At 33.4% G+C, this 22,832-nt stretch overlaps 5 protein-coding genes across 11 annotated transcripts in view; 3 read left to right on the top strand and 2 right to left on the bottom strand.

Moving 5' to 3' along the window:
* Nucleotides 1-17,541, top strand: part of LOC123014708 (serine/threonine-protein phosphatase 4 regulatory subunit 1-like) — a 45,038-nt gene extending 27,497 nt beyond the window's left edge. For 4 of the 5 annotated variants that reach the window (XM_044413949.1, XM_044413950.1, XM_044413951.1 and 1 more), the window contains 9 exons: nucleotides 5,198-5,310; nucleotides 12,025-12,323; nucleotides 14,140-14,310; nucleotides 14,526-14,812; nucleotides 14,865-15,534; nucleotides 15,832-15,910; nucleotides 16,233-16,840; nucleotides 16,894-17,164; nucleotides 17,219-17,541. In XM_044413949.1, coding sequence (XP_044269884.1) covers nucleotides 5,198-5,310; nucleotides 12,025-12,323; nucleotides 14,140-14,310; nucleotides 14,526-14,812; nucleotides 14,865-15,534; nucleotides 15,832-15,910; nucleotides 16,233-16,840; nucleotides 16,894-17,164; nucleotides 17,219-17,376 — 2,656 coding nt within the window. In that variant the 3' untranslated portion in view covers nucleotides 17,377-17,541. Of the gene's footprint in view, nucleotides 1-5,197; nucleotides 5,311-11,652; nucleotides 11,803-12,024; nucleotides 12,324-14,139; nucleotides 14,311-14,525; nucleotides 14,813-14,864; nucleotides 15,535-15,831; nucleotides 15,911-16,232; nucleotides 16,841-16,893; nucleotides 17,165-17,218 lie in introns of those variants that run through there. The other variant, XM_044413953.1, reaches the window with a different exon arrangement.
* A 50-nt stretch (nucleotides 17,542-17,591) lies between these two features.
* LOC123015230 (selenoprotein F) lies at nucleotides 17,592-18,288 on the top strand. Its single transcript, XM_044414848.1, has 3 exons — nucleotides 17,592-17,729; nucleotides 17,778-17,893; nucleotides 17,941-18,288. Exons 1-3 carry the CDS (start codon nucleotides 17,688-17,690, stop codon nucleotides 18,266-18,268), a joined length of 486 nt encoding a protein of 161 aa, XP_044270783.1. The 5' UTR covers nucleotides 17,592-17,687; the 3' UTR covers nucleotides 18,269-18,288.
* Nucleotides 18,271-19,336, bottom strand: LOC123015229 (cell growth-regulating nucleolar protein). The gene is made up of 3 exons (XM_044414847.1): nucleotides 19,056-19,336; nucleotides 18,774-19,005; nucleotides 18,271-18,722 (listed from the first exon to the last, which is right to left on the bottom strand). The coding sequence occupies exons 1-3, from the start codon at nucleotides 19,178-19,180 to the stop codon at nucleotides 18,294-18,296; spliced, it is 786 nt and encodes a 261-aa protein (XP_044270782.1). The 5' UTR covers nucleotides 19,181-19,336; the 3' UTR covers nucleotides 18,271-18,293.
* Nucleotides 19,337-19,362: 26 nt separating this feature from the next.
* Nucleotides 19,363-19,847, top strand: LOC123015231 (signal recognition particle 9 kDa protein). Its single transcript, XM_044414849.1, has 2 exons — nucleotides 19,363-19,594; nucleotides 19,645-19,847. The coding sequence occupies exons 1-2, from the start codon at nucleotides 19,454-19,456 to the stop codon at nucleotides 19,738-19,740; spliced, it is 237 nt and encodes a 78-aa protein (XP_044270784.1). The 5' UTR covers nucleotides 19,363-19,453; the 3' UTR covers nucleotides 19,741-19,847.
* LOC123015228 (JNK-interacting protein 3) overlaps nucleotides 19,840-22,832 on the bottom strand; it is a 26,911-nt gene continuing 23,918 nt past the window's right edge. For 2 of the 3 annotated variants that reach the window (XM_044414843.1, XM_044414845.1), the window contains 3 exons: nucleotides 20,706-20,999; nucleotides 20,528-20,656; nucleotides 19,840-20,264 (listed from right to left, as the gene is read on the bottom strand). In XM_044414843.1, the coding sequence (XP_044270778.1) occupies nucleotides 20,149-20,264; nucleotides 20,528-20,656; nucleotides 20,706-20,999 (539 nt within the window). In that variant the 3' untranslated portion in view covers nucleotides 19,840-20,148. Of the gene's footprint in view, nucleotides 20,265-20,345; nucleotides 20,428-20,527; nucleotides 20,657-20,705; nucleotides 21,000-22,832 lie in introns of all 3 variants that reach the window. The other variant, XM_044414846.1, reaches the window with a different exon arrangement.

Genomic DNA, 22,832 nt, shown 5'->3' with positions numbered 1-22,832 from the left:
CAATTTCATATAGTGATATCATTCTTGATTCATTTCACATCGGTATGTAGCATTGTCATACCTTAATAAGTTATTCTATCTAATTTTAGAATTTGCATTCCTAACGTATGTAGGTATCGATGACGCTTCCAAGACAATGTTTAACTGTTTTTTTCTGATAGGTACTGTACAGTTAGATTGCAAATCGTTTCTGCATTGTATCATCATCATCATCGGTAGTTTGATGTCGCCATTTTATTGTGGGCCTTTCATAGATTTTCGGAAATCAACGTACGGGGTGCACCTGGTCATGTAGACAGTTTGCCGTTTCCTATTGGTCAGAATGCGCTTAACAACCCGTCTGATACGTCGACAAGAGCAAGGAAATATTCGTTTCACCCCTAGTTTCAGTATTGTAATTGAATGACGACGCGACGACGAATTCACATATCCTGCATGACCTGGGGCAATGAAACACTCGAGTTTTCGTTGTTGATAATTTGTAGTGGCATTAATGGGAATTTTATCGAATTCGCTGCTACTTCCTGGTGTACGGTAGTAGGTAATTGAAAAACTTAAAATTGTCATTAATCCTGTTGTGGAATCTGTGAAAAGTCAAGAATAAAGATATATTTTTTTACATTTAGTGATTGACACTTATCAGAGCATGAAGAGTCGTGTAGAGAATCTGTTTTTTTAACATACAAAAAAAAGTAAATATTGATTGATATTGAAATTTGACACTTTCTAATAATAATAATTTTAAAGATTTGGCTTCATAATACGACTTTTTTTGACATTTTTTTTTTTATTTGTGTATTTTTACAACGTATGTCGACGTTTCCGAAATGTCACTTAAAAATTTCCGGCAATACTCAATGCACTTGATATACAAGGTGTTAAAAAAAGATTGTAAAATATTTCAGGAGGTAATAGTACGGACCAAAACAATAATAATAAACGTGGGTTCGCAAAATAACGGTTTCGGAGATATCAAAGATTATTCGTTTTTTAAAACATTTATTTGCAATCTGTTCAAACAAAAAAGAGAAGCTTTTAGTAAAAATTCTAAAAAAATTCACATTCGATATCTCCGTAAACGTTACTTTGGGGACCCATGTTTATTAAGAGACTTTTTTCTTTTGGTCTATACCTATATAAATTTTTTATAATTTTTTTTAACACTGAATTATAAGAGAAAACAATAATTAAAAAAATTGAAAACAGAAAGTTTTGTTTCGTCTAATGTTTTTGAATTTTTTTAAAGCGTTGCAGATACGATTAAAGATAGAAAAATAGTGGTAAAGGGTAAAGTTATACCTAGAGAATTAAATTTGCTTTAAAAAAGTCCAGGGCACCACCATACCTTTATTTTCAACGATTTAGGTTTAAATAGCTTCTTATAGACACACACACCATCACCCATACAAGCGAAATGTTTTCATTAAAAAAACATCTTTCGATTGTCTGTAAGGCTAAAACTGTTGAAGATAGAGCTGTCTACTTTTATAAAGCAACTATACAACTTACCTACTTATTTTTTTTATCTTTAATCGTATTTAGATAGAGCGTTTTCAAAAAAATCAAAAATATAAGGCGAAACAAAATTTTCTGCTTATTAGAAAAAAAGTCTGTTTTTTAATTACTGTTTTCAGAAAATTTTTGCTATAATTTTTTTCTTACTGTGAACTATTTCATGTTCTATTTGCCTGTAATTATTTTGTTTGTCTTGCATCATTTTCATCTAAGTAAAGCAATTTTTTATTTCGTTACTCTTAAATTGTAGACAGGTTACTGAGACTATCATTGAAAGACAGCAATGAATTGATCTGTTTTTTTAAATTGAACGTAGGGCTATGTTAAGAGTTTAAAAATGTTTCTGTATGTATTCTAATTTTGATTATACATTCATTCATATAAATAACGGGTGTTTTAGAACTGGTACTTCAGAGAAAGATGTCAAACGCTGGCGACAAAAACATCAAAAAATGCAAACAAAGAATTTACTTTTGCTTGCACGCATAATAAAGTAGCGAGATTTTTAAATCCACCAATCTCAGAAGAGCACTGCAAGGTGTTCCTGTAAAATTGTTAGGTTTGAAATCATCAAATATGATGAAAAATTTTCCTCTGCAGCTTGCACGCACAATAAAATAGCGAGATTTATAAATTCACCAATCACAGAAGGGCACTCGAGGTGTTACTGCATTACTGCAACATTGTTACGGTTTCAAATCATCAGTCTGTAAGTTACAAAATATATCTGGCTTACTGTAATTTTGACACTTTTAGTTTTTCTTTATTATCAATGTCAAACTATTGTGAAATTTAATTTTACAATGTAATCAACAGTTCATATTTATAACTGCTGACTATTTGGAAATTAAGATTTTCGAAGAGTCTGACCACGATGCTCAGCGAAGCAGCGATTATTTTTCGATTACGAAACCATTCAGATCATAAGGTAATACTGAGAGCAATTGCAAGGATGCAAGAGCTCAAACAATTTGTACCAAATAGAAAAGAAATTGGTGGTGCGCTTGTTTGAGAAAGGACTAATAAGGGAGAAGCTATTTCTAAATGCTTTTGAGGAAGATAGCACTGAAAATATTCGGGAAAATGTGGAATTTCCAATGCCTTTGTAGGTATATCGAATTTTGAAAAATTATCAATTATTTGGTAAGCGTTCCCATTATACTCATGTACAATGGCGAGCATTAAATTGTGGTAGGTAATGTTATTTTTGAAATGTTTTTTCAAAAATAGTTTCCCTGTGTAATTTTGTCTTTTTTCAACTTTCTTTCAAAATTGATTGTTAATTGTTAGAACACCACGCCAAAAATTAATTAACAAATATTTTATTTTGTGGCCAGTCTCTAATTTCAACAAAGTGAAAATAATTTCTATGCTGGAGAGAGGATCTTTTGAAGTTGAGATTACTGATCAATTGGGGCTCGTAAGAATAAGTTCCGTCAATTTCAAGGCAAGCTATTTGACATCCACACGTTCGTTTCACAAGACAGCATGTTAAGCAATGACATTGACTACCAAAATTTAATCCTCGCCATTGTACCTACATGATTTGCAACGAGTAGATTACTGTGTTATTTGATTTGTAAAGTAAAGGCAATTTAAACAGTGTCAAAATTACAGTGAGCCGTACATTTTTTGTAACTTAAGGGTAAACTGGTATTATTTTTGAAACCTAACAGCCGGATTTGTTTTCTAATAATGTCGCCAACAACCTTTTAGGAATTGGTGGATTTAAAAGTTTGGTAACTTTGTTACGCAAACTCAAGTAAATTCTTCGCTTACATTTTTTGGTAACGCATTGTTGGTTGGTACGTGATATTTTTCTCCAGTGCGCGAGTTTTGAGACATCGTGTATAATGAAAAGTTTTGATTTTATTTTGAAATTTTTTTTATGTCTATGTCACGATCAGGAATAATTTATCTTTCAGAAAACACCGCTAATTGAAAGTTGTCAGAACAAGAATTATCAAATGCTTCTGTTTTAACAAGTATTAAGTATTAGTATCGTCGAGCTTTGGATGTGGGGAAAAAAGTTAAATTGTGAAAAAATTATTTATAGACATTAGTATTATACCTATTGTATACAATAAATAAATCGCTTTAAAGAAGATTAATAAATAATATTGCTGCCATTTATTTTGTCAGTGCCAAAATCGGTTACAATAGTCTTATGTGAAACCGATGTTTTTGAGCGTGGTGGGTAGAAAAATCATCAGATTTTTGTGACAGTTTGTATAGGATAAGTAGGTGGTTGTTTTAGTTTTAATTCAAAAACAATATCCTTAAAATTTTAAATATTTGAAATGTACAAAGGTCGAAATTATACGTTTCTGTACCTATTGAATAAATCTTTTGAATAAATTTTATTTAAAGTGCCATCATGATTAATAATAATAATTATAAATAATTTGTGTTCTTTTGAATCATTGAATTTAATATAATACGAAAAATTCGAATTTTTTTAAAGGTAAAAAAAATATACCAATTAACGTAAATGTAATTAATTTGACATTTTTCTAATTATTTAAATTTGTATTTGATTTTGGTTATATAAAAAATAGTTTATAATAAACATGTTTCATTCTTTTCTCAAAAAAATTTTTTGGAAAAGCTTAATTTCAATAAATTCTGCGATTGAATGGAGCCATAGAATGAATTACACACATACATAACCTACCTACAAGTTTTAATATTCCTAGAACTTCTAAAAGCAGTTTGGATAATCATAAAACATAGAAATGTAAACTATTCACTTTTCTAAAGACATAAAATTTCAAAAACTACTATGAGAGTATACTATGCGAATGTTTTTTGTTTTTGCTTTGTTACTTATTACAAACAATTCTTAGGAAGCTGCAGTCACATTTCTCTGGAATAATCGCAATCTCTTAAATATGAATTTTAAATAAAACCCTGAATCAATTTGCTCATGATATGTAACATTAGGTTTCTTGATTCCCAAAAATAAGAAAAAAATAATAATGTTTTTGTTTTTGATTTAGTTGAAAAAAGATCACTAGGTAATATAAGAATTTATATATGTTTTTTTTAAAGTGTTATTTAAGAATTAAATTATATTTTTCTAGTAAAATATTTAGAAAAAGTACCTGCTTTGTATCTTAATTTAAAAATGCCACCCTGTTCTACCCTCATTTATTACATTTTCGTTTGAAGAAAATATCCTCTTGGAAAAATGTCACAATTTAGTGTTTTTTGCCAAATTTCCAAATATAAAATTTGCGACGTAGATTACATTATCCTCAGGTCCACGGTCGGCCATCTTAGGCTTGTTTCCGCGGGGCGGAGACTTCGCGACCAATAGAGACGGCACCGCGAACTCGGCTTTCGCTGATCACCGGTTTGTAGTCGGATATCGCAATTACGTATCAGCATTAAAAACGTGTGTGTGCATGACTCGACCTTATTGGATATTTCTCGTATACATGATTTTACGGTTTTTTCGATAATTGGAAAAATCATTCTTTTTCGGTGTAATTTTTTCGAAAATTATAATTCGCGCTTTCGTAAGCATCCTGTGCGCGCGCACCATTACGCTCTCTGAATGTTTGTGATCATTTTCCCGCCAATTCTTCGTGTTGCGTCTTAGTGTACGCCACGTGGTCGCTGAATTTTTAACTTTGAAACAAAAGTGATTGTTTTTACAAAAATGTGTATTTGTTTGCAGTCAAATGGTCGCCAGAATAGTTCAAGAATTGTTCCGGACAGCACCGGCGGAAATTTTGGCTGAAGAACTTCCGAGTATCATGACCATTGTTCGATCGCTGGGCGAGAAAGATGGTGAGTTTTGTTATAAGAGAAAATTACGTGTTTGAATGGTAGAGAATGTTGTCGTTCTTCGGTTGTTGCCGGCAGCAGGTAGTCATAATTCCGTATAAAATGCGTCACATTTTTTACTAGCCTCGAAGGTAGACCATAATACGACTACATATATAATATGTCGTGTGTGGGGGTTATTATCAATATGTAAATTTTCCATATGATGGTTTAGTTAGTTAGATAAATCATTCGGTCGGAAAAAATAATATTAGAGACTGTTGATTTGGAAAAATTAAGGTACAAAACCTGAAGTAGATCAAAAAAAATTATATCTTGGTATTTCCTGCCGATGCATATCTAATTTTTGTAGTTTCTGGGAAATGCTCTCACCGGTATGGTATTTATGAAGAGTACCTGCTCGTACTTTAAATTTAAAACCACGTGTTTGCTATAGTTTCCATATTTAAAGAAATTAGTTCAGTTCAAATACCTATTTAATAGTCAAGAACAAGAAGCGTGCATGTAATTTTGATAATGTTTTCTTTGTAATCTATTTATTTATCGGTAATGGTTTATTAAGATGAACTTGCATTTGAATATTTGATTCGCAGTAATTGTGATTCATTCACTATTTTTTATTTTGTGAAACAACATTCTTTTCAATGTTAATCTTGATTATTAAAAAATACATATTCGGTTATTATTAACGCTGTTTGTTGTAAACTCTTTAACTCTCATTTTAACGATTGATTTGTCCGATTATGAGAAGAAGTATTAAAAAACAAATTAATTTATTACTTGTACAAATAAAAGAAACACTTCTTAAGTGGAGCCTCGCGCTCGCGTTAATGCAAGGGCATCTTTGGAGGAGTAAAACACCTATTTAAGGCGTCTTTTAGTAAAACTATCAAATGCGTCTTTGACATAAAGGATCAAACTAAGGATTGATATTCTTTATTTTCAATTGTAAGAGAGGCCTGAACATTTTCGCGTTGAAAAAAGTGTACTTTTGGTGGAGTAAGATACCGATTTAGGATTTTTGGTTTTTTGAAAAATTATGAAATGCGTCTTCTAGAGAAACGATCAAACTAGGGTTTGGGGATATCTTGATTTTCAATGTTATCGTTTTGTCGAGAAAATTAAAAAACTGTAACCAGTTTTTTTGAAAGTTTCATGTCTACAAATAAGTCTCCGTGTATACACCTCCTCATTTGAAATCTATTCCCATAAAAATTTTGTGGATTTATTACGTGCAGTTTTCAATTTCAATAGCGCTACTTTTGTTTCAGTAGTGAATTTTTTTTTATAGCAAATACGGCCCTTTTTAATGTATAAGTGGGAAATTTGTACTTGTCTTAATTTTATCATTACATTAAAATGAGTAAATGAGTCGAACTTTGCTTTTTTAATAACTTGAACGATACAGGTATAAACACAAGCTGATCAGGGATTAGCAATAACAATCAAAATTTCGCTCTTGTCTTTATTTTTTTGTCTTTAAACAGTGCTAACACTGCTTACAACTCAAAATTCGCAAACTTTTGCCTCGAATGACTGTTTTTAGTGTAGACATGGGGATGTATTTTGTTTTATCTTAAAAGTGGTACAAAAAACGGTATAAAATATGACAAGGGTCTTCTCTTTCATAAAGTAAGGGCTGATCACATCTAGGTATTTTGTGAAAGTAGGTTTTAAAATGAAAAAAGAACTCTTAGGTTAATTAAGAAACCAGACACAAAATTAAACTTTTCTCTTCTTCTAGATCAAAAAACATCTCTTTTTGTCTTAAAAATCACAGGCTTTTTAGCCACACTGAAAATTAATTTCGGGTTTTTAAAATTTGCTCATTTATGCATCTGGACGCTTGTCGTTGCTTTATTCTGTCGTCACCGTCTATTTCTGTGACAAAACCGAGCGAACTTTTTTTTTCTTGTGTGATGTGTGCAGCTTCCGGTGGTGGTAACAGGAAGTGGCGCACGTGGATGACCCCCCGCGATTAGACGACTCGTATTATTTATACCACGTTGGGTAAAAATAGCGCAGACACCCCATCAGAAAGGTATGCGGTCGCGTCTGATACTAATTCCGTTCGACGTCTCGTTTACCCCCAGCAAACACTCACATAAATGAATAAGATTTTATTTTTTCACAGCATTTACAAAACGAGTAAATTTATTTGACATGTTGGATGTATTTTAATGAGGGTGGCAGTATATAAGTTTCAATTGAAATGTAATTTTTAAACCTTTTTTGAATGGGTGGAATAGTGAGAGATTGCAAGCTTTGAGCGGTGTAATTAAGGTGTATCGATTATTGAATTATCGTTATTTATTACAGATTGTACAAGTTTACAAAAAAAAAAACGATTTGTTTAGTCGATAAAAATAATGATTTCGGTGATACTTAATATTGAAATTCATTGACTAATGCAGGGGACGCATTAATGAATGAATCTCGTGCGACTTTACAAAACCTTATCAGATAACGGACAACATGTTCATTTCATGGTAGCTTTAATTTCCAACAACACAAATACAATATTTAAACCTTATTTAGATTTATACTTATTAACGAATTCTGTTAAATCTACAAGTTCGTGGAATTATAACTGTATAAAACTTTATTATCATGAAATCGATTTTGTTCTAAATTTACAGTTATGAATTTGCAAAAAATCTGTAGATTTGAAGAAGCTTGTTTTTAAAATTTTAGTAAGGATCTGGAGTAATTTCAAAATTTTTGGTTAGTTGGTTAAGATTGTTCGTGTTAAATCTTCGGCTCGACCGGAAGCGTGTGAGGCGTAGGTGTGGTATGGAAGCAGTAAGAACGGGAGTCGCTTCCCTATTGATCGTCTATTTTGCTCTGCGGGGGTTGTATATCACCCTGAACTTGACACCATATCAGAGTGGATGGCCAAGCAATCTCTCTTCTCAATCTCCGAAATCTTTGATTGGAGTTTTAGTGTGTCGCAGTGGTCGTAGCGAGTGGGAGAAAAACGGGTGAAAATTTTAAATTAGCCTAAAATGATCGGCGATAAACACGACAGAGAAAGACGTAGCGTCAAATTGGTGGAGAATCAGTGGCGGAACTAATAAGGCATAGTAGGAAAACGCAGGGCTTGAGAATGTTGGTTAAGTCGGGTTTTAATTGCTAGAATTGGTGAAAATTTTGTTAAATATTATTCATTTAATATTGTTTTAAAAAGTAAGTCGTGAATAGTAAATCTAACATCCGTCACTTATCTGTCAAAATTACCAATTTTTGAACACTGACCATAAATATTGATTAAAATCATTTTTGTCTAAAACAAACTAAAAGTCAGCATTGACAATATTTTCATACATTTTCAATATTTCATCAGTGTTTTTTTGGAGAAAATTATCAAATCACTTTAAGACTTTCTTATTAGTAAAGGTTTGTATTTTTTAAACAAACCAGTAAATTCAACAATAAGTTAAATCCAACAACATCGTAAACAACAAAGCTTAGGTGTCTACAGGATAATATAGAAATTGTAAGTTCTGTTTATTTTTTACAAAAACCAAAGCTAAAAAAACTCATTCACTTTTATGCTTAGCTGAAAGTCTTATGATGATTTGAGAATTGGTCCGACACTTTTTAATCACCTTGTATATGATAGAAGATTTACTTTTGCAACATGTTTATATTTTCTAAGAGAAAGTTCCAAAATAAAATCTGGTTTAAGAGTAAAAAGTTTACAACGCAATAAACAAAGGATATCAAATTTTGTGTTGAATTAGCTACGAAATTGAAAATTGACTATGGGAACATTGATTGTTTTCATTTATAGTATAGCATAATATAAAAAAAATTATATTAAGTGGTTATTTGTTACGTAGAGAATGCTAAAATCGTTTGGTCCTAAAGTCAGTTGGGTTTAGTTACACGTTTAACAACTAAACCAATTTTTGTGATCCACATCTCGTGCCATTTCAATCGCCACAGAGACAACGTCACAACTGTGTTTTTTGAGGTGAAATTATATGAAATATTTGATTTCTGTGAAAAACAAGAATCTAACAACTATCCTATTGACAATTTAATTCAAAATACTCCACTATTTCATACCGAAAAAAATATGAAAAGTGACAGATTGGTGATTAATATCGGACGACGTAATATACACCTGTCATTTCTATCACCACAGTGACAACGCTGCAACTGCGTTTTTTGGGATGAAAATTATGAAATAGGTCACAAATTTTTGATTTCTGTATACAGAATCAACTGGACCCTATTAACAAGTTAAGAGACAAAAGACATTGTGAAAAGGGACAGAATGGCATTAGAAATTGCACAATGGCAACGTCACGTTAGTTTTTTTTTTTTTTTGAAGTGTATGTGTTAGCATAGGACTCTGGTAACACATTTTGAGTTCCACTATTTCTTACAAAAAAATAATTGTGTGAAGTGATAAAACCTCTACGGAAAAGGCATGAGGTGTATAGTATGTTTTTTTTTAATGAAAATGCCAACATTCTTAACGTTGGCACTACTAGCAAATTCATTCGTTAAAGAAAGTTGAGAGTTCCTGTTGTTAATTTAATTTGAAAACAGTATCACCGTCAGCAAAAAAATCGTTTAAGTAAATTTAGTGACGAAAACACAAAACAGGGACAAATTCGGTACCGCTAACAGTTTTTTGAAATTTAGAGACGAAAAATGTACAAACAGAAGTCAGAAAAAAACTATCGTTAAAAGCTAGACCCACGCAATTTGTAATGCAGGTTTGCTAAACATTTCCTACTTTTTAGCAATAAATTTCCGGGAATACAAAATAAACATGAATGAAAAAGAACGCAATTAAATTAGTGTCTGGTTGCACGGTTTTTGAGAAACGAGTTAAAAAAACTATCAATTTTGAAACTAAAGCTGAGGAAAAATTTAGAACATGCATCAACTTCGGCTTCATTTCAAGAAATTACACAAAATTTAGCGCCAATCTTCATAATACCTGCTTACATTTATTGCAAAATAACTTTATTCTTTATAGACCTCTTTCATTAAAGTTTTTGTAGCAAAAAGCTCATTTTTACCCACAACATTGTATATACTTGCAATGTTTCTATCAATATTACTAGCACTGAATTCTTTTTAAGTCTTTAGACATTAGGTACTAAGTAGTGTCTTCAGATATTCAATTATAACGCTTTTAAAGAGAAGACAGACACACAAAATTCATAAAAGTTAAAATTTGTACATCTTAACATGAAAACCTTTATAATGGTTTTAACAAAATTTGTAGGGACAAAAACAAAATGCTAACAAAAAGACAACATACATTTAAAAAAACACACACAAAAAATGGAGAGAATTATTATGACGATCATTTAAATGTGTTTGAGCTGTCACTATTTGGCAAAATTAACTTAATTAGGATCTGTCAATTAGCTTCGTTGGGCTCTCTTTAGTTGATGCATAAAAATAAATACCAACGCGTCTCATAGCATTCCGCTTTTGATTCAAATACTGTTACTTTCTTCGAATAATTGGATCATTTGTATACAAAAAGCAAAACTTTCAGTGGGGCTTTTGAGAGGAGGGCGGTAACCATACAGTTAGTAAATCACAAATTTTTAGAAAATGTTAGTTGAAACCACCGCCTCCTTAATATAATGTATCAATATCCCGCCTGGGCATTTCGTAAAAAATGCATTGGAGCAGTGATTCCGATTTTTTCTTAGTTACGGGGGTTACTAAGGAAAAACTGAATAATTTTTAATTATTAACGAAAAATAACGCAATTAATAAAATGCTGGGGAGGAAGGATACAACAAAACTAGATACGCCAGGGAGAATTGATATTATGAGATTGAACCCTTTAAGCTAAAAAACTGGATTTGTCAAAAAAAATTCCCCAGATTAAAGCGCCAACAAGAATCACTTGAACTCAAAAAATGCCCAGGCGAGAAAAAGATTATTTCTATGGAGACGGCGATGGTTGAAACGGAGAACGTGAACGTCATTCAAAAAAGGAGCGTTACAACTCGAGATTTATTCCAAATAACTTCTACAACGACTTTGAGGACAAACTAATTGACAGATCGAAATTTGACAGTGACAGTTGAAATTTGTATAAATCATGCAGTCGCGATTTTTTTTTTTGAAATTGGTAGCGTACGCTGCTTGTATTTTTGCTCATCCGTTGTTTTTGAATTTTTTTGTAAAAAGCAAAATTTGTACAGCACGCCACTGCGTATAACGCCCCAGACATAGGGCGGTGCTGCGCGAAGTTGAATGAAACATCACGTCGTCGCTCGTACTACGAGCTCGTTCGCCGCTGCGTTCAACGATCTCTCCTCTCCTCTTGTTTCGTGTAGCGATCGCGGCGCCATCTCGTTCCACAACCTCGCAACGATGAAAAACGAGTTGGTCGGCATGGCACTGATGCGAACGCTTCGTTTTTATCCTTGTTGTTTTATCGTTAAAAATGTGGAAAAAAAGGCGCGATTTTATCCAAACTGTGCACCAATGCCCCCATTACAACACCAGGTAAGCCCTTTTCGCAAATTGCGCACGCAAAACACGTTTTCACCACGATTTTTCGGTACGCGTTTCCGGTTAACCTGCAAGAAATATTTAGGCGCAAATCAAAATGGTGGTGACCGCGTGCTTGGAACTTTTGCCGCTTTTTTTGCGTCGAACATCGTTCTGTGTGTTGAAAATGCGATTCTAACCTCGATTTATGTCTAATTTTGGTGTGGTTTTTTGCAGAGACGATGGTCAGAGCTGATCTTTTGGATCAAGTACCGCACATGGCTTCGCAAGCGTTGAAATATTCGAATCGCGTGGAAGTGTTGAAAAACGTCACTGGGGATTATTTAATACCGTTGGTTGTACGAAATCTAGGAAGTACGGAAAATGCTGTCGATAAGGCGGCACACACAACGCTCATACACCTGCTGGAACAGGGATTAATAACAAAGCCGCAGGCGGAAATACAAGTTTGTCCCGCGATTTTGGCGTTGTCGCACGAGGAACAAATCGCCGAGATAAACACAGGGGCCATAACAGTAAGTTTACACATTTATTTCCTGTTTTTTTTTTTTTTTTTAATTATGTTATGTAGTTATGAGGCTAATCGAATAATATTCGAAGACGAATACAAAAAATTTGGCGGCAAATGCAAAAATGTTTATTATAAACAATTGAAATTTTTTATCACGTTGCTTTGGTTTTAAGTTGAAATTTCACGTTGTTGTGTTGGTACCTGTGATGCCAACCTGCTAATAAAATCTAAAAGCATAATTTTGTTCAACCTTATTTCTTCTTTTAATTTTGTGTGAAAAAGTGTTTTCATCTGGAGCAAAATTAAAATTATATTCGCTTTTATTTTAGTAAGTGACAAGAGCACAGATGTAAATAATAATTGATCAAATTAAAAAAAAAAACAAATATTTTTACTTAACTAGATCATTTTACCAAGATTTTAAAATTTCATCTGTGTTCGGTGTACTACTGAATATCTTATTGCCAAAATTAAAAGTGGTATGGTGAGCCATTACGAAATAGCGATAAATAAAATTTCTTATTTCTTATTTTTTTTACAATATTGTACATCAAAAGTCTTTATAACAAGAAATAAGTTCACGTCATTTGATTTTTGTGGAAAAATTTTTCTACTCAGTATTTGTTGAACAAATCCTATCGATGTTCACTGACTGGAAAAGTTATTATCAAAAAATCATTCGCCTCTTGGACTATAAACAATTGCTTAAAGAAACAAATTTGTAATTTGAAAAGACACATTTTATTTTTTTAAATTTATTGTTACTTTATATTTTTGGTTGAAATATGTATTTTTGTTGTTTGGTACTTGAAATGACTCTAGGTTTGGACAACACCTGGTCACATGTTCTAGCGATCAAGCCCTGTTATAACTGGCGCTAAATTTGAACTGCATTCTTCATTATTGTAAAATTATTTCAATTGTTTATTTACGTGATATTTTTGTTACTGAAAAAATTTATTCGTCTTTGAAATTATATGGCCTTGTAACATTTTTGAATTTTTTTGCTATTAACAGTCTCTTCTTGAAAGACATGGGTAGTGAGATGTTTAATAGATTTTGTCTCACTACCTTGTCTTTCATGTAGTGATTGTCTAAATTCAGCATTCTTGGATTGTTTCCGAGTCTTGCCTGTTCTTATCAGAGTTGGCGGTTTTAGATTATACTGATTCTATCACAGCCAGCTTTGATGAGCACAGTTGAGATTCACATCATCAATGTTGGCCTTAAAGGAGAAAAAAATTGTGGAGATGCCCGAGTCGTCAATTTGGTTGTGAACTCTTAATCTAAACGATATCACAGCCACTTTGATGAGCTCAGTTGTCTTCAAAAGTCATCGATTCGAAGAGGATTTGTGTGGTCGGTGCCCTATCAGTCAATTTGGTTGTGACACCTTGTACTTATTTTGGGTATCACAGCCATTTTGACGAGTTTGGTTGACGACCTTTTCGTCGAGAATCATTTTCGTGTCCTTACATTTTTGTACGATTTTTATGTGCTGTGTCGCTCATCAACTGGATGTGAAATGGATTTGTAGCTCATATCACAGCCAGCTTTGATGAGCGCTACAACATCTAATAGACACCATTTTCAAATATTTGTGTGTTTCAGGTGTTTTTTCACTGTTTATGATTTGCATTTTTAGTGTAGGCTTTCGCTCATCATCTGGATGTGAAATGTGGTTTGTTATATCATATCACAGCCAGCTTTGATGAGCGCAAGAGTGCACTGATGACGTCATGTACGAAACGTAAGTAATTTTTGAGTTTGTTTTGATTGTGGTCTCTCAACATGAAGTAAATTTATTATTTTTTTTACAGTTGATGTCAAGAATGGCACCGCTGCTGGGAAGGGATGTCACGGAGAGGGTGTTTTTGAAGAGGTTTTCTGAAATGTGTGCAAGTAGTATGTTTTACACAAGGAAAATGTGTGCGGCGCATATCGGCGATTTTTCTGTCGTTGTCGGGAAAGAGCAGTTTGACAAAGTTTTGGTAAGTGAAAGGAAAGAACTTAAAAAAAGAGCAATTTTGAAATGTTTTGAAACAGTTTGATTTTTTTTAATGATGATTCTGGACGACGGTCTTCGGATAAACTATGAACGATAGCTTACGTCACTCTGATTTTTTATATTTAAAATCATTTTGTATTTTTATTATTTTTTTTTTTTTTGCATAAGTCGATTAAATAATTGTGTTTTTTTTTCTAGTTGCCGTGTTACATAGCCCTGTGTGAAGACACAATATGGGGCGTACGAAAATCCTGTGCTGAGGTTATAATGTTCATATCTACTGTAAGTTCTCCTGAAATACGTCGAACGATTCTAGCACCAGTATTTGCAAAATTACTCCAAGACGACTGTCGCTGGGTTCAAATGTCCGCATTCCAAGCATTGGGGCCTTTTATAATAACTTTTGCCGATCCTCCTTTGACCAGTACGGCCTATAATAGTCAAGGCGAATTAATTTTTGTGAATAAAGATGGCCAAGAGTTTTTGTAAGTCAATTTTTGGAGAAGAAAGTTTGATATAATTGAATAAAAATTTTAGAATGAACGTAGCCAAAGAGACTAACGATGTCCGATTTAAATACTTGCCACGACAGCCGTCTCCTCTCAGTTCAGATTTAAGCCAATCGTGCAGCGATGCGGGAATAGGCGATTGGCAGGGCGACGAAGACATCTTAAAATCGAAAGACGAAATTGGCGAATGCGCGAATAACGAACTAGAGAGCGAGCGAATACCTGAAGAGAATTTCGATTTGGATTCGGGCAGTATGATAGCGCAAAGCGATGAAGATATAAAGGAGATCGTTGAAACAGTGAAAAACGCTGTGCTTAGCTACAGAAACGTGGAACAAGAACACGGTGTGATAGGCGATAACTTAAAAACTAACTTAAGCAATGCAAATGTGATAAGTAATTTAAAAAATGCGAGTTGTGATAAATTAGATAGCGAATTAGAAGCCGAATTTGCGAATTTGAGCCTGAGTATAGACGAACCAAGTACGTCAATAATGTGTGATGCCGTTGATGGTGCGGAAACAGCCGGCGAACAAAATCAGGTAATTTTGAATAGTGAGAGTGAAAAAGAAGACGATAACTTACACTTGTACAATTCATACAATTATTGGTATATAAGACCCGAAATGCCGTTAGATCTCAGTTTAATCGAGGAGATTCAGATCGATCGAGGTAAAGCGGACGGTGCTAACGCAACGGTGAGTAATTCAAGCTTTACTAATATCGTCATGTGTGTCATCATAAATTGCATGGCTTTTTATTAATTAAGTGTAATTTTTTAACGCTCGTTAATACCTCATTTTCGTGACGTAACTGTAAGTATTTCGTGGGTAATTTATGATGATGCATTTTAGATTTTTTAATGATGAAACTATACGACGGTCTTCTGAGACGTACGTGAAGATATCAAAACGTTACTCTGAAACGATATTTCAGTGATGAAAAAATTGTAGCGACAAGGTTTTATTTCTAATATGGTTATTTTTTTATTGTAGGTAGAGGATACGTTTGCCGAGATAAATTTAAATGACAGTTTGGCCGATAGTAGCAAAAATGACGCCTCAACTGATAACGGTGAGTATAGTAAAAAATTCGGTAGAGTAAGCTGTGACTTTGTTTCACATTGGCAACAATGAAGCAAACTACGGTTCTACAACAATTGCAGTTTTCACAAAATTTAATTCGATTCGAAATAATTTATTTCTGAATTAAAATTCAATTCACTTTCTATAAATCAGGCTCTAATTGAAAGTCAGCCAGATGGCGAAAAATGATTTTAACATACAAAACGACTACCATGAAGATACTTTTGTATAAGGCAGACTATGATTTTTATGTCATTTCTTCTAAATTTATGTTAATTTGTGGTCGAATTTTATAATTTTTATTTTTTCAGATCCGGACTCTAAAGAAATTGCTAAAACTGAGCCGGAGCAAGACATCGTTCCTCAAGTGTTAATAAGTCATTACTTTTTGATGACAGATCCTTCCTTTTCGATAAATATAGACAACGAAATGTCTTATCACTGCGCCTATTCACTGCCGGCAATAGCACTGACGTTGGAAAATAAAAATTGGCCACTTTTAAAACGTACTATAGAATTTTTGGCTAGTGATATGCATTATAAAGTACGAAGAACAGTAGCGAGTAGTTTACACGAATTAGCGTTTATTTTGGGAGAAGATATCGCATCGGAACATTTAACACCAATCTTTGAGGGATTTATCAAGGATTTGGACGAAGTTCGAATAGGAATTTTGAGAAATTTGGCCTATTTTTTAAAGATAATCAAACCTGCCAAAAGATTAGCCTGCTTGCCTAGATTGCATGAATTTTTAAAGACGGAAACAGAATGGAATTGGCGGTTCCGTCACGAGTTAGCTAAACAGCTTTTGTCTATTGTAACACTTTTCAAACCAGTGGATTCGGCTAAACATATAGGGCTTATTGCAGAAATTTTGCTACATGATGTTTCCGCAGTAAGACAGATTGCAATTTCTTTGGTAAACTTATTTCGTTATAACCGTGAATATTGTTTTTAAGTTAGAAATTTTAGATAACCGAATTGTTGAGGCACATTTCAACCAAACCTGACCTCAGCTCACTTTACCTAGTCAGATTAGTGGAAAAATTTGCTCATTCGAAAAAATGGAAGAGGAGACAAACTTTCGCTCTGCTATGTTACAGACTTTTATCGGCCAAAGCCTTGCCTGCTGAACAATTCGCAACCGAAATTATGCCTCATTTATTGGACTTGAGTTGGGATCCAGTGGCTAATGTTAGATTGGTGGTCGCAAAAACAATTGCCCAACATGTTATTCCTAATGGTGAGATTTGAAGGTTTTTATGTTTTTGTAATTATTATTATTTTTTGATTGCAGAGTATTTTGCCGATCCAAGTAATCAACATTTTGATAGTTTAGGAACTGTTATAAGGAGGCTTCAAGCTGATAAAGATCGTGATGTGCGTCAGTATGCGGAAGTTAGCGATAAATTTGAATCGGTATCACCTACGCTTAGTTTGGATTACATTGACTAAATATAATAAATTTCAGTAAAGTTGTTTTTTTTATTTTTGGGTTTATGATGTAAATGATACTTTGTTGCAATTTTAATTAAATTTTTGTGAACATATACATATTTGTAATATTTATCTATAAGTTGTAATATATGTAAAAAACTAAATAAATTGAAATAATTGTCATTACTTTTTTAATTTCCTTTAAAAATAAGTAATTTGACGAAAAATTATAGTGTTGTATAGCGCATGTGCGGCATTTGGAAATATGAGGTTAGGTGATACGTAGACAAAAATAAGTTGCAAAGTTTCATTTAGTAAAGAAATTGACGATGAAGACTTCAATGATTGCATTGTTTTTCACTTTTTGTGTCGTAAGTAACCCCCTAAGTCAAAATCTTGCATTAAGTAGTATTTTTTAGTCAAAATGTTATTCCGAATTCACCACTGAAGACTGCTGGGCCCTCGGTTTCAACAAAGCAAATTTATTGTGTTCTTCGTGTGAGCAACTCTCTAAATTTAACTTAGACGTCATAAAGTTCGTATTTTCGTCCAAATTCATAGTTTTCCAACAGTTTTATTTAGGGACCACTGCAAAGAATGTTGTCACCTAGACGAATCAGCCACCGTTGAGAAAAAGTACGCTAAAGCAGTCTTAGAGGTCTGCACTTGCAAATTTGGAGCGTATCCGCAGATTCAGGCGTTTATTAAGAGTTCCCGGCCTTTGCAATTTCCTAACCTACAAATTAAATACGTAAGGGGGCTCGATCCGATTATTAAACTGTACGACAAAGATGGGGCGTTGCAAGAGACCGTTGCTATTGAAAAGTGGAACACTGACTCTGTTGAGGAGTTTCTAAAAACGCATTTAGTGCAACAAGATGATGATTATTTACGAACAAATATGATTTAATAAAAACAAGTTATTTATAAGTTTTTTATTGCTCATTTGTAACAAGCGACACAACGTCGTCACTTATTACAACATTGGGTAATTTCTTTAATTTTTTGTTATATTTTTTTATTGTCTTTTCAGTGTATTCTGCGTTTCCTGTTTCCTTCAAATATGCATTAAGAACTTTCTTTTGCAATTTTTTACACGAAATACTGCCTTTTGCACTCAAAATTTTTAAAATTGTCCCCTTAAAACTAAATACATCGTCCTCACTATTTTTATTTTCACTTTCTTCTATCTTTTTTTTCTTGTTTGCAGGTGCTTCTTCACTGTCGCCATTCAATTTATGTTTAATTCCATTCTCTTGGTTGTTATTCTTGTTTTGTTCATTTTTATGTTTCTCGATTAAGCCCCAGGCTGCTTCAATATCATCAAAATTGACTCTACCCCCAGTGGAACTTTTCAAAAAATTCTGAAACACCTTTAATTAACGTCTAAATTCTTCATATGGCCTAAAACCCACAATAAACTTGACTTTTTTTCTTGGTACATTGGAATAGTTTGAAATGGAATTAAACAAATTTCTCAAAGACGGTTTCATATTTGTTTCAGTTTGCACAATTGATTTTATCATGTCAGTCCACGATTCTTGTTTTACCTCCCCTTTTTTAACAACTCCTCCAGGAATGGAACCCTTAGCTGAATATCTTTCTTCCTCTGTGATGCATTTGGTATGAACCACATATTCTTCATTCCTAATAAAATTGAAACGTGAATATTATACAATGAAGAAGCGAATACTTACTTAAAATCTTTAAAACAATCAACACAAGTTAGAGATTTGGGTCTTCTACACTGAAAACTGTAATGTTTTTCAACACGTGGTTTTTGCAAACTCTCCCCGCAATGATTGCACGTAAAAACCACCATTTTTGATCAAACTATAAAAAAAGCACTTTCAACTCAGCGACAAATAACTAATTTTTCCTTTGCTGAAAATAATAAAACTAAAGAAAATTTTCAAAGTTCGTGTTGCAAATAAGACAATCGCAAAAGCGGTTTTAGGGAAGTGAACAAGATTTTGTTGGCTGCATTGTTTTTTGACAAGTGACATTTCCTCCCTCTTCCGTCTTTACCCCTTTCAAGTCATACGTTGTGCGTGGATGCATATTTTTGATATGATTAGTTTTAATTTGAATTAAAATGACTTATTTAAAATCCTGGGAAGAATTCGAAAAAGCTGCCGAAAAATTGTACCTTCAGGCACCATCAAAAGCACGATACACGATGAAATACGTGCATTCAAAAAATGTATTAGTTTTAAAAATGACAGATGATGTAGTGGTAAGGTATGAAAAAGCTGTTTTTGTCTATTCCCAACGTTTATTTTTCAGTGTTTACAATTTAAAACGGAAATAGCTCAAGATGTACGAAAAATAGATAAATTTATCAACAATTTAATGCGACATATGGCATCTAAAGAACACTAACATAACCTCAAATGTCAACATATGCAATATTATTATTGTGAGGTATGTCTTTAAGCATTTTTATTTTTGTTACAATGCATTGGAAAATAATAAAAATCATTCAGTTATGTATAAGTTTCATTTACAGTGTAAGCACAATACATTAAATAAAAATTTCCCTACTTATACAAGTTTAAAATTTACAAATCATAATAAATAGTTTTTACAGAAAATATGTTACATATAACAGATATAAAACAACAATAAAATATTATGTATCAATAACATATTCACAAGCTGACGATAATTTTGAGTCTACTTATGTCATTCAAGTTGGTTTTATAAACATCACTAATCTAAAACCGCTATATAAACTAGTTCAAAATGTTATATAATTTTTAATTAATGTTAAATATCATTTCTGCTTAATTAACTTGTGGACACTTGCCATACAATCAAATGACTTTTTTCCCCTTTGGATTCACCCTGAGCTGCTTCAAGATCACCGGTTTCAGTATCAATAACGCTATCTTCCATTTCATCACCTAAAAAACAGAAACAACTCAAAAAATTCCCCCCCACAAGAAATAAAAATTAAACAAAAATTAAAAAAAAACAAAACGTACCCAACAGGATTCCCAGGAATATCAGGCAAAACCTGCCAAACGAGTAGATGCGAGTCTCCATCTCTCGGTTCATTATCGTCCTCTGCAAATTTTTCTCATCAATAATTGCGTTAGTAACATTCAACTTCCACCAACACTCAATATTCCTAGGAATCCGTTTTAACCCCCTTTTATATACTCACCGACGCGGAAATCGATGTAGCCTTCGCCCCCCGACATCACCAACATCGCAGAGGGTTGTTTAGGAGGCAAACCAATCGACGTTGCCGAAGTCGACAATGCCTCAGAGGGCGTCGACGCCGCACTCATCCCTTGACATTGAAATTAGTATTTCCACTTTTTACAATTTGTACTGTTTACCTCCGTTTCCGGGAACAGCGACGAAAAATTTCACATTGTCTCTGTGACCGTGGAAACTGAGTTGAGCGTGGGCCATGGTACAAAACGGGATGAAACTTCCGGGAACAGGAGCAACGCGTACTCCCGCTCCGGGAAGGCTGTTTGATCCTCGAGGAAATATGCTGCCGGTGTTTCCGCCGCTTTCGCTCAACGGAACAGAAATTATGACGCCGTTACTCGTGCCAATCCAGAGACGGTTTGAGGAAATCAACAGGCAGGTTATGCGCACGAAGGAAAAGCCCAATTTTCCCGTACCTAACACGATTTTATTTAGTTTAATTCGAAAAAGTTGGCGACTTGGCTATTTAGCCCAGTCAAATTAGACAACAATAGGCGATGGGTGGAAAAAAATCCTAGAGTTGGAATTTTTTTAACGCTTTCTTTATTCTTGGGTAGATATACAGGGTGTTTGTGGATTGCGAGCAAATATTTTAACCACTAAGAGCATTTGTTATGAAAAGTCGAATTGAAGACCGAATACAGGGTGTTCCGTTTTTATTGTTACAAATTTAAACAGATGATAGAATATTCAATTCTAAGACAAAAGTTTCCTATAAACATGTATCAAAAAATGCTTGGTAAGGGAGCTACACCCCCTGGAAGGGGGCTAATATGTTTTTGCTATTATTTCAGAAACCATTTAAGATAAAATTACAAAATTTGGTACAGATGATAATCTTTATACACCTAAACAAATTCAAACATCAAATGCCAAATTTTTTATCAAGGGCGTACGAAACTGGGTGAGTTTAGGGTAAAAAATTACCCTATTTATTTTGGCTTTAGTTTCTCGGTACTTTCAGCAACAAAATCTTAAGTTCGATAGTTTATCACAGAAAAGTCTCTCTTGTGTCGATACGACTTATTGTTTTTGATTAAAATTAATTTAAAATTTATGTTTCACACCAATACAACATTCAAATCACTCAAAATTTACAGGATAATAAAAGCAAGAAATTCATATTTTTTAATCAACCTCAACTAATTAGCATTACATTACAGTAACAATAATAACATTAATTAAATAAATTCGCCTAAACCTAAAGGAGTTGTTCAAAGTGACCACCATTTTGGTCAATGCATAACTAAAAAAACTGAAGCCAAAATAGATAGGGTATTTTTTTACCCTAAACCCCCTCAGTTTCGGACGCTCCTGATTAAAAATTTCGACAATTGATGTTTGAATTTGTTTAGGTGTATAAATGTTATCATCTGTACCAAATTTTGTAATTTTATCTTAAATGATTTCTGAAATATTAGCCCCCTTTCAGGGGGTGTAGCTCCCTTACCAAGCATTTTTCGATATATGTTTATAGGAAACTTTTGTCTTAGAATTGAATATCCTATCACCTGTTTAAATTTGTAACAATAAAAACGGAACACCCTGTATATTCCGTATCCAAATTTTATTTTTGCAATTTCCCCCCTATGATTTTCACGAGCCGTTCAGTGTGTTTGTCCTTGTTAGTTGGAAGTAAAAGAAACCAATGAAAATAAATTGCATTGAATGTTAACCGTGAAAGTTTTTATACAGAAAAAAGAAAACATTTTGTCCAAAAAAATTATCACTTGTTTACACGTGTCAGTTTAGTTAGTCGTTAATGCGCTTTCGAGTGAATTTTGCACATTGATTTGAAATCAAATTGTTAATCAAGTCATTATGGCCAACTACTCAAATTCCAAATTAACTAGTGTACGGACATCACTTCCAAGACCGATTCTCACTAAATGTTTGGACAGGATCATTGAAGATCACCAAATTGGACCCCACATATTACCTTGCCCTTGGCGACACATGCGGTATTTACAAGTGGAGCTCTATCAGATTATGCCAAAGTCGTCACCAATGGAATGAACAATTATTTTCCCTAGAGATGGATTGGTCGCGAATGACGACCGCGGTCACCAGATTTAAATACGTGTGTTTTTTTGGCGGTTCACATGAAACAGTTAGTGAATTAGTGTACGCAGCTCAAATTTATACCTTCGAAGGGCTGTGTGTGCGAACGCAAGCTTCCCTAGCCCGAAGAGTACAAGAAGTGTGCATTGCCAACGAATGACCACATTTCAAGCAATTTTTTATAATAG

The sequence above is a fragment of the Tribolium madens genome, unplaced genomic scaffold, assembly GCF_015345945.1.
Source record: "Tribolium madens isolate multiple individuals breed KSU strain unplaced genomic scaffold, Tmad_KSU_1.1 Scaffold_97;HRSCAF=244;Tcas5.2_LG3a, whole genome shotgun sequence".
NCBI classification, from domain to species: Eukaryota; Metazoa; Arthropoda; class Insecta; order Coleoptera; family Tenebrionidae; genus Tribolium; species Tribolium madens.
Note: the sequence above shows the minus strand (reverse complement) of the source record. Positions and strands in the feature narration are given on the sequence as shown.

What these genes read in the sequence shown, in the direction of transcription:
- LOC123015229 (XM_044414847.1), bottom strand. Translation starts at nt 19,180, where the DNA reads ATGGTGGTTTTTACGTGCAATCATTGCGGGGAGAGTTTGCAAAAACCA. An exon ending in GATTGTTTTAAAGATTTTAA is followed by an intron (nt 19,006 to 19,055) that starts GTAAGTATTCGC and finishes CAATTTTATTAG; the next exon opens with GAATGAAGAATATGTGGTTC. An exon ending in GAAAAAAAGTCAAGTTTATT is followed by an intron (nt 18,723 to 18,773) that starts GTGGGTTTTAGG and finishes AAGGTGTTTCAG; the next exon opens with AATTTTTTGAAAAGTTCCAC.
- LOC123015231 (XM_044414849.1), top strand. Translation starts at nt 19,454, where the DNA reads ATGACTTATTTAAAATCCTGGGAAGAATTCGAAAAAGCTGCCGAAAAA. An exon ending in AAATGACAGATGATGTAGTG is followed by an intron (nt 19,595 to 19,644) that starts GTAAGGTATGAA and finishes TTTATTTTTCAG; the next exon opens with TGTTTACAATTTAAAACGGA.
- LOC123015230 (XM_044414848.1), top strand. Translation starts at nt 17,688, where the DNA reads ATGAAGACTTCAATGATTGCATTGTTTTTCACTTTTTGTGTC. An exon ending in TGTTTTTCACTTTTTGTGTC is followed by an intron (nt 17,730 to 17,777) that starts GTAAGTAACCCC and finishes AGTATTTTTTAG; the next exon opens with TCAAAATGTTATTCCGAATT. An exon ending in TTTAACTTAGACGTCATAAA is followed by an intron (nt 17,894 to 17,940) that starts GTTCGTATTTTC and finishes AGTTTTATTTAG; the next exon opens with GGACCACTGCAAAGAATGTT.